General features: G+C 41.0%; 1 protein-coding gene and 1 long non-coding RNA gene across 2 annotated transcripts in view; one reads left to right on the forward strand and one right to left on the reverse strand.

The window, feature by feature from the left end:
• The window catches only part of TGFBR3 (transforming growth factor beta receptor 3), a 93018-nt gene extending 76622 nt beyond the window's left edge, over positions 1–16396 (forward strand). Inside the window, exons 12-16 of the mRNA XM_088526046.1 lie at positions 2301–2600; positions 3590–3710; positions 7359–7394; positions 9447–9554; positions 16277–16396. Of these exons, the coding sequence (XP_088382172.1) occupies positions 2301–2600; positions 3590–3710; positions 7359–7394; positions 9447–9554; positions 16277–16395 (684 nt within the window). The 3' untranslated portion in view covers position 16396. The remainder of the gene's footprint in view (positions 1–2300; positions 2601–3589; positions 3711–7358; positions 7395–9446; positions 9555–16276) is intronic.
• Positions 1–23489, reverse strand: part of LOC148594471 (uncharacterized) — a 533350-nt gene that overhangs the window by 39492 nt on the left and 470369 nt on the right. The gene's annotated exons all lie outside the window — the stretch shown is intronic.

Here is a 23489-nt window from a genome sequence, read left to right on the forward strand (position 1 = left end):
TTCAAACAGTGCTGGGTTGTGTTTCTCCTGCCCAGGCTGGTTTCTTTTTGTGAGCCTGCATTACGCAGGTTAAGGACAGCGCCTCGTTTGATACTGCGGCAGCTTTTTCAGTGTTTCAGTGTATTATGGCTCTCATATTTTGTTCAGTGCAAAGGTTTCTGTTTCTCTGCACAAAGACAATAAAGGTTGATCTGGAGAACTCGCCATACACAGTAATTTTTGAATGAGTTTCTCAGAGACTCTGTAATATTCTACAGTGCCAAGATACTTGTCTGATGGGAGCTCGGAGAAGAGGAATCTCTTAGCCCCATATTTTTCTCTCCTGCTACCATGCCCACAATGCTGCCCTGTTATGGTATCTTTCACTGGAGCTGTGCTCCTGCTTCCTGCCTTTTTAAAAAAAATATTGTGTTTATTTCAGAGCTCTTAGATAGCAGGCAGACAGTGAAAGTCTACATCTTTGGGTTTTTTGTTCATTTTCCTTTTTGTGACTGAAATACTAGCTAAACAATAATGAGAGATCACAGGAACTTTGTCCATATAGTACTCTTGGAGCTAAAAAGAAATCTGTATCATCAGTGAAGGTCTTTCTAGAGAGATTACGTATTTTTGGCACTCTTGCCACAGCAAGTAGATTGGGAAGAGTATTTAAATGTGACTTTTAGTTGCTGGTAGTATATTTTGTGTTCAGTAAACGTTCAGTTGCCTGTCTGTCTTCTACCTAAAAGTCAGTGCTGTTTACTTAGTAAAGTCGAAGCAAAAATGAAGTATTTCACAATCAGTAAGAATATGTTTATAAAAGACACATGATTTTTTCATTTGGACAAAATCTGCTACTTCCTTCAGCATTCTGGGATGAATCCCTCTGGCTCCAAGCCCCCTGGATTGTCTGGTGCTGAAGCTGTTTTTTCAGACAGATGTTCTAATTTCTTCATCACCTGTCCTGGCACAAGTTTTTCTTTTTTTTTCCCCCCCTCTGTTTTTAATTCTTGCACAGTGGAAAATTTTTCTCAGATCTAGACTTCTGTTATACCATCTTTAACTGACACAAAGGATATATTGTGTTTTTGTTTGTTTTGCTTTAAAACATTTAAAACATATAAAAACATTTACTTTTTACAATCAATAAACTTCTTGGGCCATAATTCATGACCATAATCTCCTTTCCGTAGCTAATTTACACCATCAACCTGCTTGTCTGTCAATATCCATAGCTTGATCTTCATTCATTACTCTCTATTTCTGTGTTTTTAGAAGATGGTCTGTCTTGGCTTAAATGCTTCAGACTATCATTTTTGTCTCTTGTTTGATTACTGCTTCATTAGGAGGAAAAAAGAGAAATGCTGGTACTCTTTGCACAACTCATAGCATCCAAAAAGGTCTTTGTAGACCACAGGAAAATTTGACAGGCTCTTCATTAAACATCCATGCAGTACATATGGACTAGGTACATATTTAAGGCATATCTTTGCTAGGAAAATTATTTCTATTTTTATCATGCACTGTTAGTGGTTGGGCAAAAACTCCTGTTGCCTCTTAAGAGGGACGTGCTTCATTTGTTACAAATTCTGTTTCATTTTTTCCTGATTACTCGAGGGCCCTTGTCTCTACTCCAGCTGAAAAGCCTCAGTGCCCTGGAAGTTTGTGGCCATAGTTGCTTTTCATAAAAGTATACGAGTTTCAGGCTTGTAATAAACTAAAAGGATCATTGCACAAAAAAATTACAGTTTTTCAGTAGTCTGCCTTCTCCCCTCAGTCCAGGAATGCCACCCACACATCAAACCATGACCTCGGCTCTGCCTCTGCATTCCTTTCTTGGCTGGGGGTGGGTTTTTGTTGTCTGTTTCTTTTCCTTTTTTGTTTTTTCTTTATTTTCTCTTCCCTGAAATAAAGCTTGAAGCAGATGCAAAGGCTTAGTAACTAGTAACTTTTGTAGTGTTCTGCTATAAGCTGTATGTTTACAAGGGAAGCCAGACTGTCCTCTTCCCCAGACTCCTCAGGCAGTAGTAGCATCCTTTTACTAAATATTACAGATCTGGATGGGATTTTTCATCTGTTTTTGAAAAGATAAGAGATGACTGTGTATATGCATGTATATGCATACTGTTAAGCAGTAACTTTTGAAGCCGTGTATTTTCTGACTTTCAGTTTAACAGTTGACCCTGAATATTCAGCCTTCAAAATAGTTTTGGTTGGAAGTGGCACTGGAAAACATCTTAATAGTTGTTGCAAGTGTTCGTGAAAGCAGTGTTTTAAGATGTAATTTCTGAGATCTTACCACCTTTTTCTTTTTGATGCAGGTTTCTGTGACTAAAGCTGACAGATCCTTGGGCTTTGCCATTCAAACATGCTTTGTTTCCCCATTTTCAAATCCGGATCGAATGTCTGATTACACTATTATAGAAAATATTTGTCCAAAAGATGAATCTGTTAAATTCTACAGCATCGAGAAGGTGAACTTTCCAATACCACATGCACAGAAGGACAAAAAAAGGTTTAGCTTTGTGTTTAAACCAATATTCAACATCTCCCTACTCTTTCTTCACTGCGAGCTGACTTTGTGTACAAATAAAGACAAAGATACTCAAGGATTGCCTAAGGTCAGTAATTTATTCCTGCATAAACTTCTGATTTAGATTTTCTTTTTTAATCTGAAATTTCAGTTGAGTGAACAATTTCAGGTATTAGCTCTTCTGTTGAGACTTCTGTAATGAGCATCTTAGGCTCATGATTTTAAAAGCCAAGAGTTACAGTACAGTTTGACTGCAAGGCATTTTCATTAGGCTGCATGGGATAAATAGAAATTCCATTTTAATTATGCAAGTGATTCAGATTTTTCTCTGCTGTTCATATCATGTACCATTAGCACAAACAATGTTAGCTTTGACTTTCAAAGGGCTCCTGAGTGGCAGTTTTGCAGTTGTTTTTGATCCTTCTTTTAGGAATTGTGAGATTAACCCATCTCAGTAGAATTTAGATAAAAATAAGTAAAGGTTTGCATTCGTTTGCTCTGTTTAAGCACCATGTGTCTTGTGGGCTCTTACAGGAAATTCACTGTTCAGAAGTGCTGTTATACATCTAGAGTTCATGTTTTGTATCTGATTGTTACAAGAGACAGTTGCCTAATTTGGTTTCATAACTAGTTGGAATATCTGTAAATTCTTTGTTAAAGAATTTATTCTAAGACTTCTTTTTACTTTTGGCAACTTATGCACATAACCCTTGAAATGTAGTTTTTAAGGATGATTTGTCATTATTGAACAACACATTTATTGGTAGCTGTAGTATTGGCCACCTGATTTTTTTTAAAATGGCATCATTTTTATTATCCTAAAATAATTACTATGTCTTGAATTCAATAGTAACACACTTATGAAAGTTAGACAACTCTTAATGACAGCAGTGTTTGTGTCCTGAAGCACAGCTGAGAATTACCTTTGCCAGTATATTTCACAGGGATTATTTGGAGGATCTGATAATATTCAATTCTCCCCTCTCTTTTCTAAGCAATATTTAGTGCTGCTTCTGCAGACACCGTAGATATTTTGAGTGAATCTCTGCCCTCACACACAGTTTCTTCCACCTGCAGTGCATTCCTCCTGATGAAGCTTGCACCTCGCTCAATGTGGATATGATCTTGGCCATGATGCATAACAAGAAAACTTTCACCAAACCCCTCGCTGTAGTAACGTATGAAGTAAAACAAGAAGGTATGAAAATGCATTCTAAGTTATATATATTATGTTATATAACATGCAGCCCCTTGAAACGAGCTAAAAAAAGAGTGTTCCAAGTATGTGCAATTGCATAATCTTAGGGTGTTTGTAAGATGTTATTTAGACTTTTCCCTGACAGTAATCATTGTGGTGGTTGATTGCTGTTGTCTTAATCTTCTTTATTGACCTCTGAAAAAGTGGGTTTTGCCTAAGCATCAGGAAAGAAACACCACACTGCCCAAGAATATGAGTTTGATGAGTATGAATATAGCAGTAGAGGTTTCAGCAATGTATTACTGTTCAAAGATGGAAAGCAGTGCACTACTCCCTGCTGTATCATATCTTCCTGCAGTGGTAAGCAACCTGTTAGTTTGTCAGAACATTAAGAAAAAAAGATGAGAGGTGGAAAGGTATCTTATCTCCATGTTGGTGAGGCTTGTTTGGTTATGTGATCTTCAAGAAAAAGAATTGAGAGCAGCTTTGTGGAAGTCTATAGGTGTTCCTTAGGTGGCAGGACGAGAGGGGCGCGTTACCTACTGCCCGTGTGTGACTGTGCCGAGGGCCGAGGCTGCCTTTGCTTCCAGGACCCTCCACGGCACCCCCTGCTCCTGCTGGGATGGCATCCGAGCTAGCCAAGGCTGGGGTTCACAGCCTCCCTTACCCCGAGAGAGAAGGGAAGGATGGAAAAGGAAAAATGTAACGATTTGGCAAGATACGAGGTCAAAGAAAGAGCAAGGAGAAACAGACTGAGATAGGGATCTCTCTTGACCATTCTAGTATGTGTGAGGGGGTTTCTGTGGTTTTTGTTTATTTGCTTGTTTGTTGTTTTAGTTTGCAGTTATTCTTGCATTGGTTGTCTTTTCAATAGCTTTAAGAGTTTATGTAAACCTTTGAGGTATTATACAACTTTCCTTTTAGCTTTGCTTTAGCTGCATTTATTTATGTAGTGACTTTTGAATACCTCTTATCTGCATCTGTTTCAGAGGGAGTGAAGCTTTCATCTTCTAATGTTTCTGATGAATATTTTTTTTTATCTAGTTGTTGCTGTAACTATTAAAAATAGGAAACCTTAGAACCTGGACTTTAAAACCTCTGAAGTGTTACCAACATGTGTTGAAAGCTTAAGAAAAAAAAGACACCACTGGCTTGAACTCCTTGTTCCTGTGACAAAGATCACCAACCCATTTAAGACAGGGGTCTAAGTATCTCTGCCCTGTTTTCTCTTTAGGTTCCTAATTTTCCAGAGAATACTGTGGGAGTTAAGAGTGTAACTAGGAATGAGGAGCTCCTCTGAGCTTGGGCCTGAGTAACTCAGCAACAGGTTGCTTTGCTCTGTAGCTCTGTGTTCTTTCTGAGGGTAGTTTCGGAGCTGTTGAGCTTTGTGTTGGTGACCTGCCACGGTGCTGCCGTTGGTGGGGCCAGGTTGGAGGGCTTGACAAGCTGCAGATGGAAGCAGGGGGCGGCCTCCAGTGCCCCTTACACAGAAAAGGCTTTCTTAGGTAAAGCATGGCAGCTTAATTAGAACCTTTCAGGGGCTTTACATGGACATCAGAATCATCCAGTTGTGTGCAAGGGCTGCTTAAAACTTCGCAATGCTTGCTTTTCAGAAAGTGTCAAAGAAGGAGGATCAGAAATTCTGTAAGCCCAGTTGTACAGCACATGCTTTTTAGACTTCAAGTGATTGATAGTACTGTGCAGCATGGCTAGGGGACATAAGCGACAACTGTTTCTGTTTAACTCTGCAAGTTGGCCTGTGTTTTTTACAAAATTCTGCTTAATACAGATCAAATCCTCAAAGAATTAAAAGCAAGTATTTCATCTGTAAATGTGGTGCAATTAAAAATGTGCTTTGGGCCTGATTCTGTGCTCTGCCTTTTTGCAAAGCTCCCACTCTGTTTCAGTAGTTACTCTGTTCGGAATGAGTAAATCCTACAACTGAAGTTCATCCTTCAATAAACAGACTTATGCTCTGAGCTCCATTTCCCTTCGGATGTGAGGGCCATTGTGTGCAGCTCCCGACTCGGACTTCTCTTAGAATGTTGTCTTTGTGGGAAGCACAAGCTCTCAGTGTGTAAAGACGAGCTAAATTTATAAAGACTAGTTATGACACAACAGGGCAATAGAGCATTTTGTTGCACTGTGGGTGATTCAGTGTAACTGTGGGATGTTTGATGGAAATGTCCCCAGCATATCCCAGCTTCCAGGCGTAATACAAAATGGCATATTAACAATGTAGCTTAGTTGCTGTGCAGTTGGTTCTGCAGTGAATCAAACAGCCCCTTTCTAAAAGCTAAATGTCATTGCTAGCCAATGCATGAACCAAAGATCTGGTGGAGAAATTGTATGACATTACTGAATAGGAGAATTCCCATCACAGAGGTGGTGCTCTTCATTTTCTTCCAAATGAACAGGACAGCTTCTGTTGCTGTAAACCCTATTGTTTGAGTTACTCCTGCTGGCTCTGGTCTCAAAGTTGTGTGCGTAACATTCTGAAAGTCAGAAGAAATCGATCTCTGCAGAGGTGTCTACTTCTTTATTCAAGCTTATGACTCTCATTGACTGTAATCAGAATTGTGTATCTAAATGAGAATAGCTCCTCTTCCACCACTAATTTGTAATAGTTTACCAGATCATTTGCTTCCATTATTGCAGTAGAACTTAATGGAAGCACCATTCTAGCATTTCAGTGTTTTTTTTTAATAACTTCAGTGGAAGGCATATAGATAGTCACTTAAATGCTGGGAAATATGTGTTCTGAAATTTCATTGTTTGCTCAAATTACTTTAGAGCATGAAGTTTTAGAAGCATAGCTTTGGTAAAAGAATACTCTAAATAAAAATAATACATTTCTTTTCAGTTACTATTTTTACAGTTACTATGTTTACTTAGCAGATAGACTTATTTTTTCAGTTGCTAAAGATACAAAAGCAAGTATGGGATCAAATCCTTTTGCAGGTGATGCACTGAATGTGCTCAGATAATGCTGGAATTTAAATGAGAGCCCTAAGTTACTGAGCAATCCGGAAGCAAACTGCAGCTCTCCAAACAGGTCCTTGGTCCTTGGAAGCAGAATCTCTGGCTCTTCTAGTTGAGATGACCATCTTGGAGAAAGATGAAGCCAGTAAAGCAATGGAAAGAAAAATTCTTCATTTTTTAACACTTAACGCTTTTTAACTTCTAACACTTTTAGCAATTTATCATATCATAATGCCAGCTTTTCCTTGGAGGCGGTGGTCATTGTTTGACCTTTGGTGGTTTAGCAAGCTGGCGTCTCCTCCTTGTGCCCGGGCAGCCGTGCGCCGAGGCGGTCGGCGCCGCACGGGAGAGCCGGCGCGGCTGCTCGCTCAGCCAGGGCAGACCTGCTCGCAGCGGGGGGACATCCGCCAGCAAAACGTACAGGGCTTCAGCTGTGCTGTACATAGATGTATGTTCCTCTGAAGAGTAAGCAAATGGAATCGTAAATAAATGGAATTTTTATAAGCTGATGCAGGTTATTGAATTCAAACTGGTTTCCCTAAAGTTGCTGGCCTATAAAAATTACAATAATGTCTTTCTGCTAGATAAGATCCTGAAGGCTGCACAAGTGTTATCTAGGCTGTATATGCAGCTCTGTCTGATAAATGTTTCTTTGTTTTAAAACAGATCCATCCATCCTAAAGCCAAATGTGAGACAACCACGTAAGTAAACCTTTTAAGTCTTAAATTTTTGTCTAGAAGTTATTAGATTAATGAAGAAAATTATATTTCCACTTTCTGAATTATAGTGTGTGCTTTAAACTCTAACACAGAGCAGAATTCTGACTGTACTGCTGCTAGGGATGTCCCCATTTAGAGAGAAAGGCTGTAATCATTCGTGTGTGTGAAAATCACATTTAGGAAAACATGGCTATGATAAAATATTGGCTTTGAGAGTCTCAGCCTTAAATGAGTCAATTTGCAGATGTGTGTGTTATTTCCCCTTTGTCCGTCAAGGCCAAAGCTTCCCAATACAAGAGTTTTGGAACCACTGCCATCTCCAGTATCCCGCCCTAAGCCTCATTCCCACCCTTGGAAGCAGTAGGCCACATCAGCTGTGTGACACAAACATTCGTGGCTCACCTTGCTGCAGATAAGATCTCTGAATTGATTTGGATTCATTGGTTTTTCTTTTCTGCTTTTTTTCCCCAGTGAACTGTATTTTTAACCAGAGTCAGTTACTGCCCTTGTCTACAACGCAGCCGCTTGCCTGGGGGTGCTGGAGGGCTCAGGTCTGCTGCTGCTCGTGCTCCTGCAGCCGACATGAATGCAAATGCCACCCCCTTGGTTAAGAGCACAAACTGGTTTTATAGGGGAGAAAAGGAAAGAAATGTTACTAAAGGCAGTAAGAAAACAGGAAGACAAGGAAGAGCTGTAATTAAAACCAAGAGTGAATGGAGACAAGGGGAAAGTAGAAGGGAAAATGCAAAGAAGGTGGTTTCCTCTTCTCCTCTCCCTATATTTTTGGGACTTGGATCTAAATTCACTCAAAATAGCAAAAAGAATGAAAAATTATGCTTCTGCCTCCATGTGACTTCACCAGTAGGTTTCCTGCCAAGAGGAAAGGACTCTGGCTGGTGTCTTGTGCTTAAAAAAAAGAAAAAGATGAGTATAGGAATAACTTTTAGCTTTTGCATTAAGTTCCTGTCTACAAGAACTAACAGGAAAATTCATTTGTTGCAAAGGGAATTGGATCTCAGGAGCTGCTAGGCTGTGCCCTCTTCGTAGGGATATCAGTTGGATGCAGGAAGATTTCTAGTTATTCGTCTATAGTTAGGGTGTTGGTTGTGCTTAGGATACTACTGAAAAGATCCAATCTGCTCATTTCCTGACCAGCTTAGTCAGTAAGATGTTATTCACTGGTCTAAGGCATTTTGTGTACTGGGAGACATTAAAAATACTGAAACTAGAAAATAATTTTGCAAGATTTTTTTTTCCTAAATGATTGATGGAGGAGTGATTTGAAGTCCTTCTAATCAGGGAAAAAAAAAAAAAAAAACACAGAAGCCAGAAGTTACTGTATTTGGACAGTAAACATTCAGCACAACACATCCAGAAACTAGATGCTGTTACCATTCAAATGGTACTGTAAAGGGCCTCTCCCCTAGAAAGTGGTTTCGTGTGTGTTTGTGTGCTTCTATTTTTGTGTTCTGGAATTAATTTCAGTTAATGAAAGCATTGCCAAATGTGAAAAACAATTGTTTCTATTTATGTTTTCGCTGACTTTTTTGCTGGCATCAATTCTCTCTGGACAGCAGTTCCGTTCTCCACCTAGATTTCAAACTGAGGTTGCAGGAGATGTGGGGGAAAGTTTGCTTGAGTGTCAGAACATAGAAATAAAAAGCATATTTTCCCCAAAATCTTAGCCTTTTTAAAGCATATTTGTAAGTTAAATGGTTGTTTAATTGAAAGTCATTAGCAGCCAGCTGAACATGCTTAATTTTTGCCATGTTTTCAGGATTTGGGTATGCTGAGCTGTGGTTTTGCTTTGTGATGTGGAACAGTTCTTAATGTTCCCTGAAAGCCTCACTTTGGTTTTCTTCATGCAAATCCGCTAATCTTTTCCTTAAAATGGTACTTAATTAAGTATGAAATTTAAAGAAAAAGGAAAGAAAGAAAAACACAACTTTCCATTAAAGCATAAGGGCGAAGTTTTGTAAAACCCTCTCTGTCACTGCAAATGCGAGGGCCTCACGGTGCCCGTTTCCCTTGCAGCCGTGCTCTACGGGCTGGACACCCTCACGGTGGTGGGCATCGCCTTCGCGGCGTTCGTCATCGGCGCGCTGCTCACCGGCGCGCTCTGGTTCATCTACTCGCACACGGGTGAGTGAGGGGCGCTCGCGCCGGCCGCAGGGGATGCAGCGTGGGCTGAATCCTGCAAGGAGGGGAGGAAAAGGAGGGGTCAGCGATCGCAGTCCTGCCCTCCTCTCTTGCTCTCTGTTCTTGTTAGGGTGTTTTCCAGCAACTCCTGACTTGAGCCGGATGGTATGTATCAGCACATGCACATACGCCCCTTCCCTAAAGGGACATACAGTGCCTTATGAACCCAATTTAGAAAATTGCTAAAAGAATATTAAATGTTAGCCCTGAAATCTCACCTGGGATCCGAGAGTAAAACAGAGTATTTCTGGCTTATGCATTATCAGTAACATCTCCATACTTGGAATTTAGTTGACAATTGAGTTAGTGGATCCCCTGTGGTTCACAGGCTTTAATTTTATGTAACTTCAACATCAAGTGGGTTGATGTGACTCAGAATGAGTGTAAGTCCATGGAATAGGCCAAATGACTAAGAGGATACCATATTTATGTAGACATTTTCTCAATATAACTACATTTGAAAATATTTCTTATGTGTTGATTACATAGATGGTATGGCCCAGATTGATTATTTATTCCTCTATTCTTTAACAGCTAGACTAAATTGATAGAAGTCTAAAATGAAAGGGAGATTTCCATTCAGTTACGTCCAAACAATAATTTGTGTTGGCTAAAAAAGAATAACCAGCAGTGGCTGAGTTAGGGCGAACTTTATGCATAGATAATTTTTCAGTAACAGCTTTTCTTCCATAATAAATTATGTTCGCAGAAATACAATACAATAGGAAGAAGAGGGAGTTTAGGCAGCTTTCTGTTCACCTAATCTGCGGTGTGTTTAAGGACCAAGACTGGGTGCTGATAGGGCCTTGATGTGCAGAATCTGACCCCAGCTGCCTGTGGGTTCTGGATATCTCGGAGTCCCTGTAACGCACCAGGCTCTGAGCTCTTCCCATGCCTGACCTCGCAGGACCCGGCCAAGGGCTTTGGAAGGTGGGGAGAGCGTGAGGTTATTTACTCCAAACCTGTGCAGCTCCAAGGCCCTGGAATTCTCCTCAGCCTGCTGCAGATTCCTCTCCCTCTCCATAACCTCCTGGAAGCTGTGTAGGACTCTGAATCTGGCCTTGTCGGATCGGAGCTTCTGTAAATATTATGGCCTAGGAGCTTATGCTAATATGGAAAAAAAAAAAAAAAAACTTCTTTCCATTTGGCTGTACAACTCTGTATAAGCAGTTTAATGCTCCTGAATGTATCAGCTGTGTCTAAAGACTGTTTGGAATTCAGAGCAAATGTGGAAACTGTGAAGGTTGTGGTAATCGGCACGAATAGTGTACTTCTGCCTCGCATACTACTGAAACAGCACGGAAGAAGCATAGGTGCTGTTCTAATGGATAAATGTGTAAATTGAGATGATATTTCCAAATAGGTAGCTTTTATTAGAGGAGGGGAAAAAAAAGAAAAGAAAGAGAAAACATGTTCAAGTACCTGAGGGGTGATTGTAGGGAGGATGGGGCCAGGCTCTTCTCTGTGGTGCCTGGTGACAGGACGAAGGGTAAGGGGTGTAAGTTGAAACACAGGAAGTTCCACCTCCATATGAAGAAGAACTTCTTTCCTGTGAGGGTGACAGAGCCCTGGAACAGGCTGCTCAGAGAGGTTGTGGAGTCTCCTTCTCTGGAGATCTTCAAAACCCGCCTGGATGCCACCCTGTGCCACGTGCTCTAGGTGTCCCTGCTGGAGCAGGGGGGTTGGACTAGATGATCTCTAGAGGTCCCTTCCAACCTCAACCATTCTGTGATTCTGTGTGGTTCTGTGAAAAGGTAAATAGTTTTTAAATTTGTTTGGTCCTGTGTTCATGGATACTGAATTTCTGTTCATATACAGAACCATCTGTAGATATGTTGTGTGTCAAGTATCAACTGTGCTAAACTTTTTATAGTATCACAACATGATATAATACTGTAACATGACAAGAAATATAATAAGAGAACACTGGGAAGCTGCTATAATAAATCCTTCAGCAGCAATGGGACTTATACCAATTCTATTGTAAGAATTACAGTAATGAACTACGCCAGCCATAGTTACCATGTACAAATAGTGAAAAGGACAGGAAAATAAGGGAAGAAAAAGGCCAGAGTAATAGATGGGAAGAGAAGAGAGGAGGGGAATGCTGTAACTCATTGGGTCAGAGAATCACAGATGAGATAAGAAAATTATCTGGGTCAGATTTTCAAAGGATTCTTGAAGTCAGCCTGTGTTCCTGTGCACGCGATTTTTCCATGCATAATAACTTGTATCAACAAGGCAGAACTTGCAGCAGAGCAGGGAAGGCTCTGGCAGGGACAATCTCTTAGAGAACAACTGCCGCGGCAACCAAGAGAGTCTAGTTGCAACAAAATCTTTTTAGAGTCAGAAGAAGGTTATTTTAAAATAATAAAAAGCAAAACATAGATAATTAATATCATGCTCAGAGTGGCTGTGTTTTGCAGTTAGTGAAGGCACTCTTCGTTGAATTTTGTGCTCCAAAATCTCAGCTTTTGTTTTAAGAAACAGTCATTGGGTCTCCAATCCATGATTTAGAATAGAAGCTGGAAAACATGAATTTCTTCTAAATTTGTGTTTTGATGATGCTAAGAGTTTGCAGGAAGCCTTTGAGCATGGACAAAGCTGTTTTCAGTGGACATTGTCACGTTGGGATGCAAAGTAAAGTATTTCTGCTGTAGCTCTATAAGCAGTACAGCAAAAGAGCACTATTTTTGCCAGCAGTGAGAAGGTTTACTGATACACTGTTATCAGTAAGCCTCTCTTGGGAGACTCACTCTGGCATGGAGAAAACTTGAGCTGAATGAGCTCCTTTGTTCATCTTAATAGGTTGTTAGCATTAAAACCCCAAGCAACTGATAGGAGAGAAGAACTACAAAGTAACTAGAAGTTTATCTCCAAAAATTGAGCCGGGATTGTTGAGGGGTGATTTTTGTTTGTTTTACTTTGTTTTAAATTTTTTTTTCTATGTAAGGTTTTTGCTGAATTTAATAATGAAAACAATCAGGGATTTTTCAGCTAGAATACCAAAATTCTCCAGAATCTCTGACACAGTCCAAAGCAGAGTGCAGGTGTCCTAAGATACAGGTGGTAGGAGGAAAGAGAGGAGGAAGCTGTGGTTGTTAGAACTTAAGAGGGATATTAGCCTACATTTCTGGCACAGAACTCCCTAATTTAAATCTTTTCTGCAATTAGAGGACTTGAAAGGTGGCGGAGAGCTTTCCACAGCAGTGTTATTTCTATGTGAAGGGGTTCCAAGAAGAAGAGAAAATGAGGGAGATGTGCTACAATGACCCAGACTTACCTGAGTCTCTTGAGAATGAGCAAAACTTTTGCAGTTGTACATGGATGGGGAAACCCTTCAGATTTTAACTGTGTAAATACCTACAAATGCAATGTCTGTCTTAATGGGAACAATTGACTATGTTTAGGAAAGAACACATACAGTCTGATTAGTTAACAAGCAAACTTACCCAGCCATATAAGCCCAACACTGTTGCACGGATTCAGTCACCTCCGTGTCTTCAAAGAGTGCTTTTCTTCTTCAGACAGTGTACCAGCCTAACAGGATAAAATGTCCCGAAATTTGTGAAGCTAAAAGCATCTCTCCTCCCCCACTTCTCCTTTTTATGGGATCTGATTTAAAATAAACTGACATAGCAACCAATTATATTTGGCAAGTGGAGATAGAAAAGCAAACATTCAGACTTCCTGGACAGGGAGTACAACTGGCAGCTTTCCTAAGTGTGAATAATAAAGTGCATGTTGTCGCATTCAGATGGGTAAAAGCTTGTTTACTGTCAATAGATGAGACGTGTCCATTTTGAGGAGCTCTGGTTCAGTAGCATTAGATACATGAAGCTGTTTACACAAAGAAAGCAGACGGGGCCGGGGGGGAGGGAAATGTGCCTCTCTAGTCATAATTTGCTCCACATTTCCTTCACCACTTTTCATGAATATTCTTTTCTATTTAAAGTGTTTTTACAGGTTAGCTATGTGATAAGAAAATAAGATGTAGTAAAAATCAGCCAGGCCAAATATAATTGCTAAACTGTGCTCCTAATTTAACTGTGATTTGGATTCTTCTCTAGTGAAGATTTATTTGTTTCACAAACTGACTGTGGTACTTCAGAAATCATTATGATATCCTAGAAAGGAGAGCATGGGAGAAGACGACAAATTACATCAGAGGATTGCCACTGAGGGAAAGGGCCGTCACCCCAAGCTGACGGGGCGATACCTCCTAGGACTCATTGCGAGGAAAGCAAAGAGGAGCCGGCAGTGCCGCTCAGCTTGCAGAGTTACTGTTGCTTTGCTTTTTGCTTTTCCTTAAAGGGGGAGGAAAAAAAGCATGTGTGTTTAGCTTATAAATGAATTTATGGTTGAGTATATACAGATTGTATTGATATGCTGTGGCTGATGCAAAGCGGTGTGTAATCGTGTGGTTTGTAAAATGGGTGACAGTGAAACTGTAATAAGAGCTAGGAGGGGGAATCTGGGCCAGCTCTGCCTTCGGAGGCCTGTGCTCTTGGCAGGGCTGCTGAGGGGCCCTGCTGAGGGAGCGCCAGTAACTGCAGCTCCTCCGCTCCAGCCCTCACAGCTTTTCCTAGCCTTGTTGGGGGCAGGGGTTAGCAGTTTGGTTGCTTTCTGGTTTTGTTGTTTTTGATTTGCTGCTTTTGTTTTAATGAAAGGGAGTTTGTTGGTCACAGCCTGTTTAGTACAAAAGGAAGGAGTCCTGCTGTACACAAGCGGGAGCAGCTCCGAGGAGAGCTGGGCTTAGGAAAGCTTTCACAGTCTGGTAACATGACATTGTTTTAATGCAGTTTATTCTGATGAGCTACAAAGCTGTTTCCAATGAAAATTAAACACATTCTCCTTGTAGATAAATGAGGGTCCATGCTGAGCTGCCACATGCGAGTAGAAATCTGCAGATCAGCTATTTCTTGTACTGTGGAAAGCAGAGTTGGAATCGCTCAGGACAGAAGGATGCTAACGTGGGGCTGAGCTCAAGAGCCAGACTCTGTCTCCTTAAACATCTTGTTGGCCTCTTGGCAATGAATGCTCGAATTTGTGTTTCTTCTGTCCTGCCCCATCCCTTCTTTCCTGCTCATTCCTAAACCAGTGAGATGTAAGGTGAAAGCTATGTAATGTGGGGCCTTACATGTGCTTGCAGCTGCAGTGTGAGCCAGCAGTGAGGCCGGCAGTTTCCATTACAAACAGTGCTTGCAACCTCTGCCGTGAGAAATCCGCAGACCCCCTTGTTTACTGCAGGCCTTTGAATGCTTCGCAGCCTGCAGAAGTACCTTTTCTTCGCCCTGTGAGAGGCTGTTGACTTTGGCCTGCGATGCGAAGCGTTACACGCAAGCTTCCTCCCTGGGACGCGCATTCCGGAGGCGCCTCGGCGCGCAGGCCGCGTGCAGCGGAGCGGCTCCTGCGGGAGGAAGCGGCCTGTCCCCGCGCACAGCGTGCGCTTCCAGCAGCCAACCTGCCGCTGGAGCCAGCGCTCCTGGACCGCCGCTTTAGTGAATCCTGAGCAAGGAAGAAGAGGCCCATAGCTTTCTGTGGTGCCTCTCAGCGACCTGGAGCGACACATGAAGCAGAAGCCTCCCAAGCTCACAAGGAGATATCCCAGTCTTTGATTATTCTCAATTATTCCACAGTCTAGCAAAACATTTGCTCTTTATTCCTTTGCATTGCTGCTCTCTGCCATAGTTAGTCCTCTAGTTCACAGAGCAGCTTGTAATGTTAAATTCGCAGTTTTGACCACTGAAACTTAAAAAAATACCGCATTTACATTTTCCTGCCTGGCCTCAGTGTGATCTTTTGGGCATACATATCATGGCGTTTTGCTTACATGCAAGTAGGAGCTAGATTTTTCCATAGGAGTCTAGGGACATGTCTAGAAGGGATGTGAAATAAAAAACAGACAAAACCTAGGTTTTACAGGGGTCCTAAATCTATTTTTTTTATTATAAATTCAGAGTGCTTGATTTGACAATACAGATAACAGAGAGCTTCTCGTTTGTTGTCAGTAAACAATTAACAAGAAATGGTGAGGATTGTTCTATGTGTTATAAAAGCTGCAGCTACATACTGTGGTACTGTGGAACTAAAGCTCTCCTTGTGGGACTATACGGGAACCTCCTACAGAGTAAATCAGGTCAAACTAGCAGGATAGTCTATTTTTTGTTATTTTTTGTTTGTTTTTTTTACACTAAGAAAACCAGTCACGTCTCAGGATATGTGGGATCCAGCTGACAGAAGAACATTGACTTCAGCTGCAGCTTCTCAGTTGGAGTAAACATGGTGCTCCATGAGCTGGTGTTAAAACCCTGCATTTTGTTGGCCTTTCTCCATAAAACAAACAGCAATCCAAGTCATGTAGCAAGGCCCATTCGAGGGACAGCTGACAACAGAAGATGGACAGTATCTCTCTAGACAGGCCCTGCCTATAGCTGCTTTTTAAAATGCTGAGGCAAACAGTGTTGCTTTCCCTGTGAGCATAGCAACACTAAGGTGACAAAGTCTAGTAAAAAATACAGCACTCTTCTGCTTTAGATCTGTCACCCAAGATAGGAATTTTATGGAAATAAAAGCCACCAGGAGATGACGAGTCGGAAGGAACTATTTTCTGTGATAATGAACATCCCTCTTCCCCCCGCCCTCCTCCTCTCCCCTTCCCTCAGGGGAGACGGCCGGAAGGCAGCAGGTCCCCACGTCGCCGCCGGCCTCGGAGAACAGCAGCGCGGCGCACAGCATCGGCAGCACGCAGAGCACCCCCTGCTCCAGCAGCAGCGCGACCTAACGCCGCGGAGCCGCCCGCAGAGCGGAGCTGCGCAGGACTGCTGGCCACGTCAGCTTTCTGAAGAGAAAAGCGTGAATTTGGTTTCTTTTGGGAAAAAGCGAGGAGAGATTTTTCTACAGGAACAAAAAAAGAACTGATTTTATTTTGGGGAAGCCACTGTGTGTGTGTATGTGTGTGTGTCTGTGTGCACACGATGTGTGGGTAAGCACAGCCTTATGGATCTTCTGTAGCAAATTATGCTATATGTGACAAGGCTACTAATTTTACAGTACTGCAATCTGTTCAAGGGGTCTGTGGACCCTCAATGTGAAATCTATGCCAGTTTGGAAAAATGCTGCTTTATCTGTAACAACTTTTTTTTATTTTTCCATCTAAACCTTCTCACTGGTATATTTGCGAAGGGAATTCAACAAGATAAGCCAAGCAAAGAAGATCTTAGGTCAAAGGTTTTCTATTTGTCTAAGCAAGAAAGTCTCAAGGTCAGATCTATTTGCTTAATAACATTTTATTACTTCAATTATGTTTAGCCACTTCTGAATAACCTTTGTTTTGTTAAGCTTACTGCTACAGCATCTCATTTGCTTTCCTGTTGTGTTTGCAGCTTCAGGTTTGTTTCAGGTGTTTTTGGTTTAATATGCATTGGTTTGATAATTGGATTAGAGCACACTCTGACATTCCCTTTTCCTGTTTGCTGTGGGCCAAAGCTCTTAAATAAGAGATTGCTTTGACATCATATATCAAATACAGACACACACAGAACCTAATTCAGACAAATAATGTTCTTGTGCACTAATGTAGATGTGTGCGTACATTTAATGGCAATGTCTTTATGCAGGTAGATGTATATGTAAATATACAGAACGTAACGCACCTGCCTTAACAGTTGGGAAATTAGCCCAGCTGATTTCCTTCCAGACATTAAATGTGTGTGTGTATGCGCATATATACCCATGTATATGCTTTTTATATGTGTATGCATGTGTATATATTTGCATACACACCAGTATATGCATATATATGTATAGTTATATAAAATATACATATATGTGTATATATGCATACAAAAGCTGGCTTTTCAGTTTATACTTAGGTAAAAATGTGAGATAAAAGAGAAATAGGTGATGGTTCTAACCCTTTAGCTCCCCCAAATTCCCTTTGAATTCAGAGAGTTTTGAGGATATAAAGAATGTACAATAGAGCCTTGTTATTTGTGTAAACTACTGCCTATAAAAATGAAACTATTAGGGTAATTGTGCAGTTGTTTGTGTCCAACTGTTGTATGAACATTGCAATCAGATAGTCCCAAAGTAGTGTTGAAATGTGGAAATGGTACAAAGGTACTGATTGTCACAGTATTTTTTTTCAGTGTCATTGCCATATCCTGGCCTTCAAGTAGATGCTAAATGAAAAGAAAGAAGATATTTCTGAATGTGTAATTCTTTGACTTTTATGTTGCCACTTTACATTTATAATGTGTCTACTGATCCTTCTCCTTTGAGGAAAATTAACATTGTTTTCCTTTCAAAATGAGATGAGTAACTTCCCTTAATTGTAGTACAGGTCACTTGCCTTGTGCAAGAGGAGAAGGGGATTCATTACACTAGTGACAGTCTGCTCCAACGTCTGGCCTGCAGATTCTTTTGCTGATTCTACACTCGTGCCTTGCTGATGCCGGGAGAGTCAAAGTGCATAAATGCCTAGGATCAGATAGAAGAATATTACTCATCTTAAATCAAATTTGGTAGTAATCCTGCAATCATGTATGTAGATGAGTAACTGGACGTGCCTTATCCTTGGTGGTGTTCAACTCTGCATATTGTGAGCAGCCTCAGAGCCAATGGACATACTGGTGTATACAGTTGAGCACAAGAAAAGTGTTTTATGTTAGCAGGCCCATGGAACAGACCTGTTAACATCAACAGAAACTGTCTCATAAGCATAGCTATCCTCATGCACAAGAGGATAGAGGATTGGTTGCGTTATGAGGTGTCAGGAGAATGAACATGCTACCTGTGTGGTTGGAAAGAAAGCGCTTTGCCTAACCTTCAGCAGAATGTATTGTATAAGCATATTCTATGTGTAAAATCTTTAAAGATGTCTTCAAAGAAGACTAGAGTCTTTAAATTCAATCATAGCTATATTTTACTACATTAAATTTGTGTATAAAGATATATTTAAATGTTTTAGACAAATGTAAGTTACTCTATATGAAATGTTTAATTTCAGTTACTGTGAAATTTACATATTTTGTAAATTCTTCTCCCTGTTTTAACCCTCTCCTTCCTCAGATATTTTATTAAGTAGTTTCTCATAGGAATATTAGATTCTGTTCTTGAGATGGTCAAATTTAAAACTTTTATGTAAAATAGCTAACTGTATATTTTTGAGAGAAACATGCTGCATTATCAATGTTTTTATTAAAAAAACTCTAATTTTTAAATAACTTACAGATTTATATTTACTGCTGGATAAACCAAAAATACATGAAGATCGAAGATTCAATTTTATTGGCTTGTGTTTTTAAACACAGTTTAAATTAACTAAACTTGGTGTACTCAGCTGTTTAATTCAAAAATTTTAATGAATTTGCTATTGGAAATTACCAAAAACATATGTAATTATTTAGCAGATGGGACAGCCATTTCTGCTTAAATAGCCAGAACTAAAACTTGGCATTCCCAGTTGATAGCTTTATTACAAAAATGTGTATTTCTTAACCAGCAGCTATTGAGCTGTCTGCAGTTTACAGTACCAATGTGTTTGTAAGCTCTGCTTTTGTAACAGCCATTCCTATCCACAGCAAGTTTTGATATTAGGTGTGGTAAGTTACTGACTGTTTAACTGCAAAGCCACCAGTTCTGAAGCGGTCTATCTGATCTTGCCACACTTACTTTTATGGGACAAAATACCAGGTGTGAAAACCAGCAAGACACTTCTGTCCTATTCATGTCTCAGCATCGGCCTTTGAAACGGGACTTAGGAGGGACTTGTTTGGTGCTGGGTCTCTTCACAGTGGTAAATTTCTGGGTAATCCAATTGACTCCAAAGAATGGAAGGATTTGGCTTCAGAAGAGATACCTTCTAACTGTAAAAGCTATTATTAAAATACTTAAACTCTCAAGTAGATTCTTTGTTGTGTCAGGCATTGTCTAATCACTAATCTTAATCTTTTACAGTATTTGATGTTGACATTATTTCAATGTTTCAAGAAGTCAGAGCTTTCTGTTTGGCTATTTTTGTGGCATTTTTCACATGGAAATGGCTTTTGCAAAATGTCTGTACATGTTGATGATTGTAAACTTCCCCCCTGCCCGTTTGTAACAACTTCTCTGATGTGTGTACCAGTCTTTGTTATGTTTATCTACCTCATGCTTCACAGGAAGATGGGGCTGTTGGTTGTGCTGACAGCCCTTCCTGTGAGGTGACTGTTCTGCCTTGTTGTTTGTTTATTTGTTTGTCATTCATGGGGTTGTTCGTGGAATTACCAGATTTTCGCTGCCGTGTTCCTACTAGTTTCAAATGCCGTATTCTCACCTTTAAATAAAAAGATCCAAATATCAGTTTAAAAAAAAAAGTGAGAAATTTACCTGCTAAAACCTGTGGCCAGTCTGAACACCCCATTTGTATTCCATACTATGCTCAGTATTTCAGAGACTTGTGGAAATGCTTCATTGTACAGTTTTGATAACCACAGTGTCATGTCATCATAGTCTCTTGTGCATAATAAAGTATATATCAATTATTAACAAATGATGCGGTGTCTCATTTTTTTGAAGTTGTATAGATACCAACAGCCACTGCCAAAACACTGGAACAGATTCTTCCTTACAGCCTGGTCTTCCTCTCCCATAAACTTAAGCAAGAACTGGGTATACTCCAGCAGAATTAGTTTCGTGTGATTGTAGTCATTCTTTTCCTTTCTGTGCTCCTTCATTCTTTGACTTTTGTGATTTTTTCAGTATTATGACTTACTGCAGAAGTCAGTAGACACAGTCAATGAAATGCTCCCGTTTTTCACCTTCAAGTGCAGAAGTTCTGATCCCGCAGACTTCTGGCTGCTGCGTGTTAAGGTCCTGCCTTGGTCCAGTCCAGCATCAGAGCGACAAGGCCCGACCTGAGCACAGTCAAGACTAAGGGTTTGCTGATGGACCTTCCCCCGCAGCAGCAGAGCTCTTGGCCTCTTCTTGTGCCCTTGACTGCAGCTGAACGGGAGGCCCCTGACGGAGAGGTATTTCCACTACTGAAAGGTCTTTGGCAGAGCAGATAGTTTGCCAATGTCCTGTCAGGAAAAGGATTTGGATTATTACTACCCTATTTGTTGTTTTGTTCCTTTTTATTTCGTGTAAAAAATATGCTGTATGAGTGCTCTGAGGGAACTCTCGTTGAATTGTTTAAAGTTTTGGGCTGTTCACCCACAAAATAAGGTTGCCTAAGGAAAGAATTAAATTGTTTAATGAAAATGTTTAATGTCAGGATTCCTTCAGTACAGGAAATACTATTTTCAAGATGCGATCATAAGCTGACAGGTTGCTTAAGAATTTAACTCACAGAGATGCAATAGATTTATTGCTTCATAACAACTATGTTTCAGTTTCTGGATTAAGACATTTTCTCTTTGGAACTGAGCTATCTTGAGCTGACTCTCAACAAAAAGATATTGAGGCTCTTCACCTTTAAGATTTAGATTTGGATAGAAGTACAGTGCAAAAGCATGATCTATGTCTTATGTGAGGATTTAATTTTAAAATGCAATGAGTAACCAACAATTTAGGATATTTGCATGAATATTTTTAGACATAAAAATAAGTCTTACTGCGTTACAAAGTAAGCAACAATCTTGCAAGTGTTTGTTTCTGCCAGGTATTTGTGCATAATATAAACATTCTGGAAAGTTAAAAAACACCTCCAAGTGCCAGTTTCAAGAAAAACACAGTCCAGATCTTTTCTGTTGTAAACAGAATTAAATATATAGCAGTATTCCTTCCAAGACAATATGAAAGGAAAAGGAGCCAATATTTTGATATATTTTCAGAGTTGTCATTTTGTGATTGTAAAGGAGATATTTATGAGGCTGGAAGTCTCTTTGCAGTTTCACTTTTACACCATATTCCCCGTTCTCCAGCCCTAGAGCAGGCCTTGAGAACCTGTGTGCATTTATACTGCCAGGAGACTTTGTGTAGGAAAGATCAAGTTACATCACTTCACCTACCCAGGCAAGGTTACAGCTTAAATTACATTTTTATAGGTACTCATTTGCTAAAAGCTGTCAGGGAGACTCTGCAGCGGGTGCCGAAGTTGTAGCGTGTGCGGAGGCAGCTCTCGGCCTGCTGTGCAGTTGCTGTTGCTCATTGAGTGCTGGGTCCTGTGCAGCACTGCCATTTTACTCTGTACAGAAAAAGCAAAGAAAATAATTGATTTATGGATAGCTGGGAAAAGCAGCACAAAAATGTTACTTTTTCACTTTTTAAAATTTTTCCATCCAATTATTTTGGCATGTGTATCTGAAGAACTGGTTAAAAAATGCTTGGGTGGAGTCTCTTTTTCACTCTGCCATGGCTGCCGCTTGTAAACTGTGACAGTTCCAGTATGGAACATACTGTGCCTAGAAAAAAATAAACCGCATTTTAAAAATCAGAAATAAAGCGTCAAGCAGAGAAAGCTGATGAGATTTTACGATACTTTACATGGCTCAGCGAAGACTCTTTGTGCTTTGTCAGTTATACTAATTTTTGTTGTATCCCGTTAAATCAAAATAGAGCTCCTGTAAGGGAGCGTTTCGTGCCTAGTTTTCTAGGCATGTAACTTCCTTAATTTTTTTGGAAGTGAAATGAAAGGAACAACAAGTTCTCATTCTGTCCTTTAGTGTAAAGAACCCTAGCCTGTGAAGTGAGAGTGTTTGGGATTTAGGTAAAGTTCTGATTTAAATACATTTTGGTAGTTCATCTGAAAGATGATTAAACGTTAGCTATTAAGAATGTAAAATAAAATAAGCAGGAAGATTAAAAGGATCATGCAGAGTATTTTCACCAGGAATATTTAGCCCGTTTACAAATTATTTTAAGCCAGAGCATGTGATGGAAAATTTAAATCATTGAACGGAAACTATAAAATAGCACAAAGCAGTTAGAAAGTGTGTGGAGATGCGAAGCTCCAGGCTCAGCTGCACGTCGCGCAAGCGCGGCCGCTCTCGCCGCAGGGGAAGGCTCCGCGCCGTGGCCTGGCACCAGCTCCAGGGCAGAGCTGGATCCGTGTGGGAAGGCTGCCCGGTGCCAGAGATTTGACTCTGCGGGTTGTGTGGCATCCATGGACACAACAGGATCATTATTGACAAGTCTCGTGATCCATCAGGTGCAGGGTGCGTCTACCCTTGCAAATAACGACGAGAGATTAGCAAGTAGTTGCTTTTTCAGGCAAATAAGCTTTTTATGAAAGCCAAGCAGCTTGTGCTTGAAGAAAAGAGACCACTGATTCAGTATAGAAGGTCTGCAGGGCGCAGAGGCACTCAGAGGGCTCAGAGAGCAGCGCTCGGGAGCAGGCGTGAAGCACAAAAAGGCCCTGGGGGAAGGAGCTGTGGGTCTCCTGTAGAACAGGAGAGAATAAGGCAGCGTCACTGTCCCCCAGAGCTTAGCACCAGACATTGGGCAAAATGAGAGAGAAGATGAGCCTGCCAGCACAGGGAAGCGCCGAGGGAAGGTGTTGTGGGGAAGGTGTGGCCGTGCTCGGTAATGGCCCCTCAGAAACAGGGCGTCAAGGAGAGCCGGGAGAGGAGGCGACAGTCCCTGTGGAGGAGGTGGGAGCGCACGGGACGGGAACTGTGCTGAGCGCTTTCTGGCACAGCTAAGCGATGCTGTTGCTGAAAGGCCCACCTGGCAGTTGGGAAGGAACGAGGAGCAGGTTTATGCTTTTTAGCCTGCTGGTTAAGCTACCACCTACCGAGGCTGCCAGGTGGGGCCGGGCGGGATTGCGAGGCCCTTGCAGTGCCTGCGCTGGGCTCTGGCTCTCCACACCTGTGGTAGATGTGGAAACAGATTTAGAGGCGGTGTCTGGAGCTCAGTCCTCAGGTGAAGCATTTCAGAAGCCACCAAGTGTCTTTA

Source organism: Tinamus guttatus, unplaced genomic scaffold, assembly GCF_059628265.1.
Source record: "Tinamus guttatus ecotype Peru unplaced genomic scaffold, ASM5962826v1 Tinamus_guttatus_pri_ptg000242l, whole genome shotgun sequence".
NCBI lineage: Eukaryota > Metazoa > Chordata > Aves > Tinamiformes > Tinamidae > Tinamus > Tinamus guttatus.